Source organism: Cryptomeria japonica, chromosome 3 (assembly GCF_030272615.1).
Source record: "Cryptomeria japonica chromosome 3, Sugi_1.0, whole genome shotgun sequence".
Lineage (NCBI taxonomy): Eukaryota > Viridiplantae > Streptophyta > Pinopsida > Cupressales > Cupressaceae > Cryptomeria > Cryptomeria japonica.
In genome coordinates, this window is record NC_081407.1 from 819366573 (window position 1) to 819379640 (window position 13068).

At 36.0% G+C, this 13068-nt stretch overlaps 1 protein-coding gene across 2 annotated transcripts in view; it reads left to right on the plus strand.

The window, feature by feature from the left end:
• Window positions 1-13068, plus strand: part of LOC131037301 (uncharacterized) — a 29019-nt gene that overhangs the window by 50 nt on the left and 15901 nt on the right. For both annotated transcript variants that reach the window (XM_057969380.2, XM_057969379.2), the window contains exon 1: window positions 1-362. This exon is cut by the window's left edge. In XM_057969380.2, the coding sequence (XP_057825363.2) occupies window positions 123-362 (240 nt within the window). In that variant the 5' untranslated portion in view covers window positions 1-122. The remainder of the gene's footprint in view (window positions 363-13068) is intronic.

Consider the following 13068-nt stretch of genomic DNA (forward strand, 5'->3'; position numbering starts at 1 on the left):
ACCATTCCGGAAGTATCTGCTTCAGATAGATCACTGTGATTATATCTATTTGGTTCTAAAAATTATCCATCAGAGAGAGATCATTAGTTCTTTCTTCCGATACTATCGAGAGAAGGAACACGATGCTCCAGATTCGTCTGAGCAAGGCCACGAGCTCGGATGGCGGGGGATCGAAACCCGCGGCTTCTGTTTCGTGCCCTGATTATCTTGTATTGGCAGATCTGCCCGTCGCGAAAACCTTGGGCGGCGTAGCTACTGCAAATGCCGTGAAACTTGTTGGCAGAAGGTCGAGGAGACAAGTCGGTGCTAAAGTTCATTTCTGCGTGCGCTGCAATCTGCCAATTGCTATTTATGGTCGTCTGGTAAGTCTCCCTAAATAATTTTTGGAGTTATTTCGGAACCCTCAGTGTAATTTGGCACACCCATTTCGTGATTTGATTGGCTTAGCGTACACGCATTTTTAATTCGTGGTTTTGAAATACCCCCATTCTGCGATTTTGTGATTTTCTAACAAATCCAGTTTGTAGTTTTATAGTTCTGAAACACAAGCATTTTGCAGAATGCACCCATTCTGGGTGTTCATGTTCTCTGCGTAATCCCTTTTTGTGGTTCCATGGTTTTGCACAGCATGTATAGTTTTCAGTTTGAACTATTTGACTGTTTAATTTCTATTTTAGTTTATGTTACTGCAAACATCCATTTTGTGATAATTATTCTACACGCCCATTTTCTATTTTCATACTTTCACACACACTTTGTGATTGGATACATTTGTAGTCTATGAATTACTCTCTGATTTTTTTTTTAAATGGAAAAATTCCTCGTTCTTTCGATTAGTAAATTTTTATAGCTAGGTGACCGAAGTGTTAGACGCCACCATTGACTTGTATGTCTTCTGTCATATAGCCTGACAGATAAGTTAGATGGGTTTTGTAATTTTATTACCTAACTTCAACACTTAGCATACTGTTTTAAGATCCAAATCTGGGGTTCTGAGATGCATGCCCCTTTGATTAACCACTTAAGTTGATCTTATATAATAAAATGTTATGGTAGATCGTTTACAGGCTATGGGGTGCACTTATGTCTGTAGCCTCCAGGGATTTGTAATTTCATATTTTTCTTCATCTTGTGAAATTTTTGGGATTGAAATCTCTAGGAAGAGGCACGGTTTAGATTTTGAGTTCATGGATAGTGGACAGAAGGCTAGCTAAAAATTGCTCTTCAAATTATAGTGCATCGGCAGTGTGACTTCTTCGTAGGATGATGAGGATGAGGAACTTCTTGTTTGAAAAATGGACTTGGGGTTTCAGGGATCTTCCAGCCGTTTTTTTGGAGTGCTGGAAATTTCTAGGTTTTTTCAGAAAGTTTGGAGCTTAGAGATGCTTTCAAGAAATTTTTTCTTGTCTTCTGAAACTTTTGGCAGGGTTTGTGGCCCAGAAATATTCTTGGGAACAGCAAAATGTGTTTGGAGGGATCGGAAACAGCTTGTGCAGCATTGCTTTTATAGTATTATTTTGAGAATTGTTTCTTTGACTCTACAGGAGATGGCAGAGGGGTTTGTAGACATCAACTTTTTATTTCATTATAATGGGAATTCTAGCTATTAATCAGCAGCTTCTGTAACTCTTATGAATTTTAGCTAGATGAGGGTGGATCTGAGACTTGTTGTCTTTGTATTGAGATCTACACTCTTGACCCTATAAGATGTCTCTTTTTGTAGAACATAGCTGAGACAAAGAAATCTAATCTCCTTGTTTTTGAACTTCTTTCCCGTTGGCTATTCACATGTCAGCTTATTTCTGAAACAGGAATTGTTTATATTAAGATATAATAGGCAATTAATATGGAGGAAATGAAACTCGTTAGCTATGTCATCCCTTAAAATAAAGGTATTAAAATTAGATCTTCTGGTTGATTTGAGGGCTGTTGAAGTTTATTTCTTGTGCATATCCACAATTTACTTTGAAGTTTTTTTGGGTGTAAGTTTTGATTGGACCTAAATAATTGTCTAAGTGGGTTTTACATTCTTAATCTTGTGAACCCAATATTCCAATTATATGGGACTCTTTAGCTCCATCTCCGAATTTGCTTGGCCCCTTTTGCAACATACATGTTATGGCATTTTTAGTCAGCTAGGTGGATTTCCTTCTTTTGCAATGTTTTAAGGTCTGTGCTGGAAAATTTTCTGCTTTCCAAGAAATGTAACCTCAGCATATAAAGTTTGAGCCCCTCAAATTATGAACAAAAAGAATCGAGCCTTTGCCAATTTTGGCTTTTGACAACAAAAAACACATTATTAGTATTGACAAATGTAAATTTGCAAGAAATGAACACCACTGTCAGATTTTAAATCTGCTCATTGTTAGTTTGAATAAGGTTTTGTACTTAACTAATTCCTTAGTGGGGGCCTATTCACATGTTAATTTAGGTTCTAGGTGTCTTTCTAGAATACTTAGTTGTTAATGTGATCATTTCTCATTTATTTCTCGTGTTCTAGTGTAATAACCATTCCATAATACCCCAAAATGCCAATTTTTTTTTTTTCTTTTTTCGTGTTATTAATTTTCTTTAAGTTATTAAGTGCTCATTCATTTGTATATTTAGGGATTCATCCATCTATCAAATAGCATGGGCATCTAGCCTTCAAGTAGGGTTAGGCATCTATTTATCAAATAAGATGGGGATCCATCCATTAAACAGGATAGACATCCATCCATCAAACAGGATTAGGACGCAATGCTTTGGACAAAGACTTAAATATTGACAGTTTATCGCTTTAAACCGTTCTCTTCTCGAGACTACACTTCCTATTGGAAGTGCACTAAGGTTCGTCTTATATGATAAGAGAGTATATCCAACTTGAATCCCACCTCGGAATTTTGGCCTATGGCCTGCGAGGAAGCAAGTGATCCCATTAGGGCCTTCTAGGTATACAATGAATACTTTTTATCTTTACTTTATTAAAGATTTTTATCCCAATCCCCCTTAAACAATTTATCTTGGACTTATTAATCTTAATTAACACACGACCTTCCTAAATCCCATCCTTGATTGCCTATGTATTAGGGGCACTTAATCCCTAGATTGCCTACATACATTGCTTTCAAATGGGATCAAGGTCTATGTAGTTTTGTTTTCTAACTAGGTTTGATATAAATTGTGTAGTGGGTAGGCAACCCTTTCTAGGGTCATTGTCTCAAATAGTTTCTTTGTGGTTGCTACCCACGTCGGGAAGCTCATAAAATAAAATGGTCCATGGTGGCCCCTTGCTTGTTTGCTTAATTTCATCTAGGTCCTTGTCCTATGATCATGTCACTCTTATCTCGAGTATCAAAATAAAGGATCATAACATCCCAAAGTTCAAAAACTCGGACTCGCCACGGACTCGGCAAACCAAAAATTTGGACTCGGACTCGGACTCGTGAAAGACTCGGCAAAAAAAAAACCGTAGTTTTACAAAAAAAACATAAAGAAATTAATGCATTTAGAGAACATAAGAGCCATAATTGAAACATTACACATGTCATATGATCAACAAACGCGCAATATTTGAAATTTCATCATTCATGTTGATAGTTTCAAACTTTCAACTCTAAAATGTATAATACCAAGATTTCTTCAATGCTAATTATGTTGTTATATGGAGCCTAATCAGACTCGGAGGTTAAATTTTCCCTACCTCCATCAGCGCAGTTTCCCCCTATATTTTTTGACGGGGGTTTGGGGGCAGCGCCCCCAAGTTGGGGTCAAGGGGCATCGCCCCTTGCGCGCTCCCTGTCGCGATATAGGGCAGGGTCGAGGGGCAGCGCCCCGCGAGGCCAAAAATACTTTTATTATTTTATAAAGGCGTCGGGTGTTATTTTTCTATTGGCCCACATCCAATTAGGGGTTACCCCTTAACCCCCAAAAAAGTAAAAAAGGAGGGGAGTTACGCCAAATGAAGGCCAAAAAAAAGAAAAAAAACTCATTTTTAAAGCTTGCCTGATGGTTTTTCTAGGTCGCGCGAGTCCATTTGAAAGACTTGCGAGTCCGTGCAAAAGACTCGTGCGAGTCCTTGCAAAAGACTCGCGAGTCTTTCAAATGGACACGCCAGGACTCGCCTTGCAAGTCCTTGGCGAGTCGCCTCATGGCTCCCATGGACTCGCGAGTCCGTGGCGAGTCCACGAGTTTTTAAACTGTGTAATTAAACATCCAAAGAAAAATAATTTGAATAGTTACATACATCCATGCCCTATTGGGGTTTTCTACGGTCACTAGCGGATGAGAATCATTAAGAATTATCTTATTAGATTATTGATCCAAGGGGAATTTTCCACCCCTTGTATTTTAGCTCCACAATGTCCCTTATTACTTCTCGGTGGCTCATAGGAACGATGCCACAAACGCTGTTATTGCAATTTCATTAGGTGATAGATGCAGTAGCTCAATCATGACGACATTACCCAATAGTGCAAGCTTGAGGCACCGTTTATATTGAATGCTGATTTTAGCTCCACAATGTCTCTTATTACTTCTCGGTGGCTCATAGGAACGATGCCACAAACGCTATTATTGCAATTTCATTAGGTGATAGATGCAGTAGCTCAATCATGACGACATTACCCATAAGTGCAAGCTTGAGGCACCGTTTATATTGAATGCTGCTAGGTTTTCTAAGTTTTTTCCTCTTGAATTTAGTGTACTAACTAGCATAGAAAAGAATGCAACTAAACCAATAAAGTTCCTCATGCAAAAGTAATCACTCTATTCAATTTTTCTTTCATTGAAAGATAAAACTAATGAATGATAAATGCTATTAAGGAATGAATTCATTATTTGTTAAAGGAAGACAAATTGAATGACTTACTAACTAATACTAATCTTGCATATAGATAATTATATATATTCTAATCATTTTCAAGAAGAAATAAAAAAATCTAAAGAAAAGATTGAAAGTTTAATAGAAGATGATAACATCTCATTTAATTTACTACAAGGAGTAAAATAGAACGAATGACAACGAATTATGTATAAAAGCCTCCATAAAATGAATATATTTTTGCTCCACATAAATTTTCAAGAATGACATTTAAATCGAACACTTAAGATGAGACATACAAGAATCTAATTTTTTCATTATGTAATATCGAGTATCAAGATATGAATTTTATGTTATCAGGTAACCATTATTATGAAAGGTAAAAACGATGCTCTTAATCTAAAATTAATCATTCTAGAGACATCAATCTTAATTTAAATTTTTTTAGATGTTTAAGGTATCACATTCAATCATCAAATCTAAACATAATAGTTAGTTTTTTTAGGAGATAGATTTGTATGGTCTTTTCTTTGATATAAGGGTTGAGATTTAATATAAATTCCTATCTTCCTTCCTAAGGTTATATAGTTGGATGTATATACACAAGGGTTTAGTATGAGTTAATTTAAGGCTCACTATGACTTAAACTTAAACATTGTATTGGTTCAAATAGGCATGCTACAATCAATATCATTCCTAATTGAACCTAGTTTTAGGAAGATGATGGAGTAAGTATATTCCTTTGCGTGATTCATTACCATACAAATAACAATCAAGGAGACCTTATTATCTTGACATCAGTAATGGGATACATGACTAATTAAGAGAAGCACAACTACACTAGTGGAAAGGGACTCTCTCCTCAAGGATTAAGTTGTTAGTTAAATCTATTTTCTCTATTTGTGAAGATAAAGCATATCATGAAATTTGTATTGAACCAATCTTAAAGAGAAGAAAGAGAGTTGGCTAGAATTTCAATTAAACCTAGGAGATTGGTCTAATGATTTCAAGGAAAACTTTGTAATTGCAAATTGATCCTAAGATACAAGAGGATTGAATCATTGTAACTAGTGAGTGAGTATAAGAAGTAATGTTGAGTTGCAAAACAAATGGGTGAGAAATGAGAGGTGAAAGGTATAAACTTGTAATCCTTGGGTCTACTCCTTGTGAACCTTTCAATCTATTCCTCATTTTAATTTGTTATAACCATTTCAAGTCTACTTTTTAAGTACATCCATCTCATCCTTCTAATCGTATATCAGTCAAATGATTATCTTAGTCATATGGTTCTAAGGTATATTTGGCTATTAAGATATTTGGATTGAATAGATTTAAGTTCACTTCATTGTAATATCAAGCTTTGGCCTTCCTTGTTCCTTTTGTGGTATTGATTTAAGATGCGTGAGAATTTATTTCATGATATCAACACTATATAGGCTAAAAATTAAAAAAAGTAACACTACGGTCGATCGCTGGTTCATACATAGATGCAGTATTTTCTTCTAAAGTTCTTTAAGTCATATTTTTTGTATCTTTCTGACACTATGAATGTAAGGATTTTGATTCCTATTGACCTTATACTTTGTATGTCATTTTTCTTCACATATTTTTATGTGTATAGCCTTATGCTAGTGTAGGTAAGGTTCTATAGGAAGGTATTTGCTTAATCTGTTTGTTGGTTTATAGTTCTCATAGAATTTTGCCTAGAAGAATTCATTCTCAAGATCTAACTATTCCATTTTATGATAATAATAGTTTATTAACTTGCATAGGGCAATCTACTACCAATATCAACAAATTTACGCTAAACCATTAAACTAGATAAGAAGAAGTAATACTAGGGTGCAATGGCACCTTCTGGTTCAAACATAGTTGAGTGTGATTGTAGACTCAGAGAGGATAGAGCAATGCTAATCTATGCTTTGGATGTTGACTCTCTTCCACTAATCTCCTTCTCTAATGCCTTTCCCTCTAATTTGCTTCATGTGGCAGAGACCCCTTCTCTTTTCTCCTTCGGTTATGATTGGCAAGGCTCCATTTTTTAATTGATTGCAACAAAAATTCAACTTCCTTCAAGGTCGATTGTGTCATGCCCTCACCATGCTATATCTTCCATCGCCCCTAAAATAGAATAAAATAATACAATTGGCTATGCGTCTATGAGCAGAAAATTGCCTTATTCACAAGACTTCACAATTTTCTATTATCCAAGCCGATCAGTGCATAAAGGAATTCCTTCCCTTAATCAACAAATTTGTAGTTTTAACCAATCACTAAACAAAGCGGTTTCCAAGGGCCACGTGAGATGAAAGGGCATATGATTAATTTGGAAGAGATAGCGATTGACTTGGAGGAGACACCACATTTGGGGGAAGAGGTAAGAGAGGTGTCTATTCATCTCCCTTGAAGGCTATATAAGGTAAATTCATTTGAATTAAAGGCATCGAAAATGATCAAAAGTCATTATATATAAACTGCACTCATCAAAGGAGGTCAGATCTGATATAAGAAATTAATATTTAGAAAACAGCAGACTTGTGAACTTACAAGTATTGTGGTATGCAATGTGATGTTATTGTCTGATATATATTTTCATATGTATTTTAATATAGATAGTAAGGAGAATTACTAAACTGATAGTAAGGAGAATTACTAAACTATCTAGATTCTTCGATTATTAATTTAATTTATTTACTCTCCTACAAGCAATCATGTATGCATTAGTAAGGAAACATGATTGGGAGAGCAGATACGAGTTTCCCCTCTAAGTAGGCCACCACAATGTTGGATAGACAATAAATTCCTGCCACATTTGGGCCAAGGGGTGTTATATCACACCCTTGGGGTTAGTTGGGACGAATGTTTAGGGTGGCCTATCATGCTTTCCTCTCCAACCCCTACAATGGTTGGTTGTTGGAGGTGAGGCTAAAGAGTAGAAGCAATCATGTATGGGTTAGTAAGAAGACACGATTGGGAGAGAAGATATGGGTTCCCCCTCTAAGTAGGCCACCACAATGTTGGATTGACAAGAAATTCCTGCCACTTGTGGGCCAAGAGGTGTTATATCACGCTCTTGGGCTTAGTTGCGACGAATGTTCCAGGCACCCTATCATGCATTCCTCACCAATTCCTACTATGGTTGATTATTGGAAATGAAGTTATAGATTTAAGTATGTGATATTAGTTGCTTATTTTGTTAAGACAGTTCAATAAATATTATATGATTTGATTATAGAATACTATTAGTTAAACAAATTATGTTGTGGAATTATTACTTGGGCAAAATCAAGTATACTTTGATTTGGAAACATTGTAGATTGTCACCTCCTTTTTCCTTGATATCAATGAAATGAAGACAAAACTTCAAATCTAATAGCAAGGTGAGCTATTATCTTTGCAAATGTAAACAGAAAGAAAATAGAAATTGTAGAATTCGATGAATCCCCAACCATATTTATGGTTTAGTTTACCTTATTTCTTGTCCAATTATAATTAGAAGTCTCAGTTCTATTGTGAGATGTGGAAAGGTTAGCTAATTTTGTCTATGAAGTTGCCATGATATTCTAATCTTCTCGCTGTTAAAAGAATTAAATCTGAAGTCAACTTCACTCGTGTAGGTGACGTGGGTATAGCTTTTCATGCAATTATTTAGTATATGACAATCTTCTTCCCATGTTTTGCTCTTGGTTGTTACTTAACTGCTCATTGACTAGCCACAACTTGGAAACAGTTTTGGCTAACTAATTTTTTCTTTCCACGTCTTCAACTATTTTGGTGTTCATGGAAGTTAACCAAATCCAAACTCTCTATGATTCGGGCTCAACTCTTAGTTTTCCATGACTTAGGTGTTAGGAGTCAGCATTTAAGACTTGCTATGACTAGAGTTGTGGTTGTAAAACGTCTTTATCTATTATTTATTATTAAGGAGAGGGAACACATACATAAATTAAAATAATAGTGAATCCATTGAGAGTATCATTAATTAGGAGGTTATGACATCTAGGTCATTTTATAACTGTTTTAAGCTAGTTGTCTTGTGTTATAGGATTAAGACACATTTAAGCATCTTGTTTAATCCTATCACTCACCTTGCCTATATAAGCAAGGCTATTGTACACTTTGTAACATGTCTCATAGATCTTAACATCAAACAAGCTCATTTCTTGCATACTCTCATGTGGAAAGTTTTCATTGTTTGTGTAGGTGATCTCGATGTGTTGAGCTAATCTTTAGGTCCCACTGGTATCAGAGTCATGGCCTTGCAAAAACCTTCTCATATTTGAGGCTAGAGCTATTGCTAGATGAGAAGTCTTGGTGGATTTTTAGTAGAGCATGCTCATCTCTTGCATCATATGATGATCTGGAGAATCAAAAAAGCTTTAAAAAACCCCAGATTTGGGGTTTCTTCTTTGTAGGTTTTTATTGCAAGTTCATATTGGAGCATGTTGGAGCAAATCTGAACTTGGCATTGAGTTCAGGGAATAAAAAAAATTGGTTTTTCTTTTTGTTTTGTCCAAATCAGGCTTCTAAGGTCAGATCTACAATGGTTTGAAGTTGGGTGGAGGTTCGTAGTGGTGCAAGTATTTCTGCTAGATTTTGCTGCTAGTGGATTTTGTTGTCAATTGAAGTCAGTTTTTTCATTTTGGACCTCCAAGTTCATAACTTTCTGCCATGATTTCCACTTTTCATGATTTTTGTGGTGTTGGAAAGGTATTGAGGAGCCCTATCATTGTGCACATGCGCTTTTTAAATATTCAACCCTAGATATATTTTATTTAGTTTTTTGCACATATGGCATACGTGATTGATTACTTGGACGTCCGGATTATTCCATGCAATCAATGTGGGTTAAAATATGTCGGGGCAGGTTAAAATGTGTATTTCACGAGGATTTGTTTTTAAAAGTTTAAAACCCTGCATTCACCCCTCCAATAAACTTCAGTTTTTGTGGAGTCAAATTTTGGGCTTGTCAAGTACTTTCCAATTCCAAGTTTGTGAACTATGGGCCAATGTATTCTCTAGCATAGTTCTTCTTTGCTTGAAGATGAAGAAAGAGCTTTGTAGTTTCTATATTGCTTCACTATAGGTGTCATGGCCTTCATTTCAAGAACTAGAGTATTGGATAGATATTGCTTCCAAACTAATAGAGAATCTCCAATTTCTTTTATTTTTGTTTCTTCGATTAATAGTTCTTTATGAAAACTACCAACTATATTTTGTAATGACACTTTTCTCCTAGAGTTAATTAAGGATCTGCAGTGGAATTAATACAATGATTAATACTAGAGTTAATATAATTTACATATTCAATGATACCAAAGTAGACATAAATAACAGTGTGTACCCTAATGTGATAATCAACATGATAAATTAAATAACACAGCTACATAAATCAATCATAATATCACAAAAATCATATATTATATTCTCAATATCTTTTATCATCAAGGGTTTCCAGTACTTATGTTAATATTGAGCACTTGTAACAATCATTCTCACTTTAAGACAATTCCAGTGGCCTTGGGTCCTGTTGATGTGTCTTTTATACACGATCAAACACAAAATAAAATACTCAGAGTCATCTTATCCTCTCTTGAACAAAGTTTCCTCGAATGCTAAAGATTTCGCCTAAGGATCAATCGAGGCAACTCCAAGGTTTTGGTATGTAGGTTCTCTACGTGTGGATAAGCACCAGTGTTCGTTGTGTTTGCTGTTTTATCAAGGAGCCTTACATACTTTCTATGAAAGCTGGTTCTTGCAACTACTTGACCAATGAGGAATTGGACTTTCCTAATACTAACCGATGTTTCAAAAAAAGGACAAAAGGTAAGGGATTAGGGAAGACTATGCTAAACTAGGCTTATGAATGACTAAATGGAGGGTAATCTTAGTGAAACTCTACCAATTTCAATATTGCCATAGAACAACAACTCTACTCGAATTGGTGCGATCTTCTAATAGAATTCAAAGATTTTCAAATCATTCATGAACGTAGATACTATCAATAGGATACATATCAATACTCAAGTAATGATTGAACCCTAAACAATTTCAATATCTCCAGTTGACCACACAGGGCACACTTACAATCAATAAGAGGCTAGTGGTTTGGACTATGAGCTTCACAATAGTTTATACACAACATCTCATCATTCAATCTAACTTTAACATCTAAATACTATCTTCAATAAAGTGATTCAAGAAGATGAACAACCATGTAAGAAGTCACAAAGATTGCGATAAAACACCAATTAATCTCATAGCAAAATATAACAATAGTTGCTCAACTTTCTCTCTTCACCAAATTTGTACTCTATGAATAACTACTACTTCTCTACTAAATTAACATTCACCCTACAAATGAAATGAGTGAGTGCTTATATAGCATTCTCAAATACAATGAATGGCCCAGATTTAAAGAAGATCAAGGGCTGAGATTTTGACACCATAAACCGTAATTATGGTTTGTTACAAAAATAACCCTATTTAGATAAGCATTATCATAACATAGCCAATAGAAATTGGCACGAATAACAAGGAAGCATCCTTCAATAGGGATTGAATTGCCACATCATTTCATAACAACTTTTCATCTAGAATTTTGTTCCCTTTTCCTTGTTCCTTTCTGGCATATTCAATGAATCTGGACGTAATCCCTTCAATCTCTGCAATGGGAATTTCAGGCAGGTTCTTCATTCATTCCTCCAAGTGAAGGACCTCATCAAAGGCCGCAAGAAGAGTCATCTCCCATCTATGCTCCAGCTCTTTTGTTCTCTCAATCAGGAACATGGTAGTATACATTTGATCTCGCTACTCTTCTGTGATCATGCTGTCCTCTCTACAAAAGATGACCTTGATCTTGTCCTCCAACTCTTGGATATCCACATTTGTTTCAATCTCTATCCTCCTATCAAGGATCACACATAGTACATCAAACACCTTATCCTGAATAGGATGGATAGTGTCTTCAACTTGGCTGCACCTACTATTGATGTCCTTGAATAGAACCTCCTTCATTTGGAGCAAAGTTGACCATTGTAGGAAATTATGAGTTCTACCATCAACTATCCTTTCTTGTGCTAAAACTTGTCTCAATGTCTTCCTTGCTATTTGCAACACTGGGATGGTAATATCTCTAGTATGAGCGAATGCATCGACAGTTACCACTAGATTATGAATGATGATTGTTTTCATCATTCTTCCGACAAATTCTTTGGGTACCATGTAGGATCTATCAATCCATGTATCCATGAGTTGGGTTGAGTTCTTCATCTTTTCTACCTGATTTATTGACTCAAGAGGGAGTGCCTGCAAGGGTGAGACTATTGGATCCTGTCGCCCTAATGGCTCATTAAGCTGGCTAAAATAATTTCTCCAAGCATTAATCTCCTTTTCCAACCTTTTATTCTTTTCTATTTCTTCCTTTAGCTTATCATTGACTGCCCTCACTGAATCAGTCGCATCTTCCATGGCTTGCTTGGAGGTAAATGGACCAAGATCAAATGTCTCCAAATCATATTCTTTCGCCACGATCTCATCATCATACTTTTCCACCGTTGGTGTAGCTATCTGTATTTTCTTGGAGCCTGTATCATCTCTGATCACCTTAGATATCTTTGTAGCTTTCTTCTTTTCAATCCCCTCTGAGACTTGCTTAGAAGACTTTCCAAATCAAATACTTGCTCCTCTTCTTCAACTATAACCTCCCTTGTAAGTCTCTCTCTAAGCCAATCTGGAATGGATGATTTCCTTCTTTTACTTGCATTTCCTCAGGCAATGAGTGCTCGCCTCTAAAAGGAGATGTCGCTTCATCATCATTTCTTTCTTCTTGTTGCTCATTAACACCAATCTTGAGAGGAAGAGACTGACTTGATGATTGTTGAAGTGTCCTTTCTTTGTCTTGTTTATCATTCTGTACCGTGGACTCCATAGATTCATCTATCTCATATTCTTTCTCCCTTCGATCCTCATCTTGACCTATCTCCTTTTCATGTATAGAAGAAGCAATAGAGGGATGATTAGGATTCACCTTTTGTTTCTTCTTGGACAATTCTCTCTTTTCAGGTCCTTTTCTCTTCGATCCCTTGGAATGAGAAGTGTTCTCACTTGCACTCGCCTCTCCTTCTTCCATTCTTGTTTCCAAGCTGAATGTCATAGGCATGTTTTGTTCCTTCAACTTTTGATGCTGGACATCCACCCATCTGCGAGGTGCAACTTAAAACTGGATCCATCAATGCTCTTAAGTCGGCGACCTCTTGTTCATCACA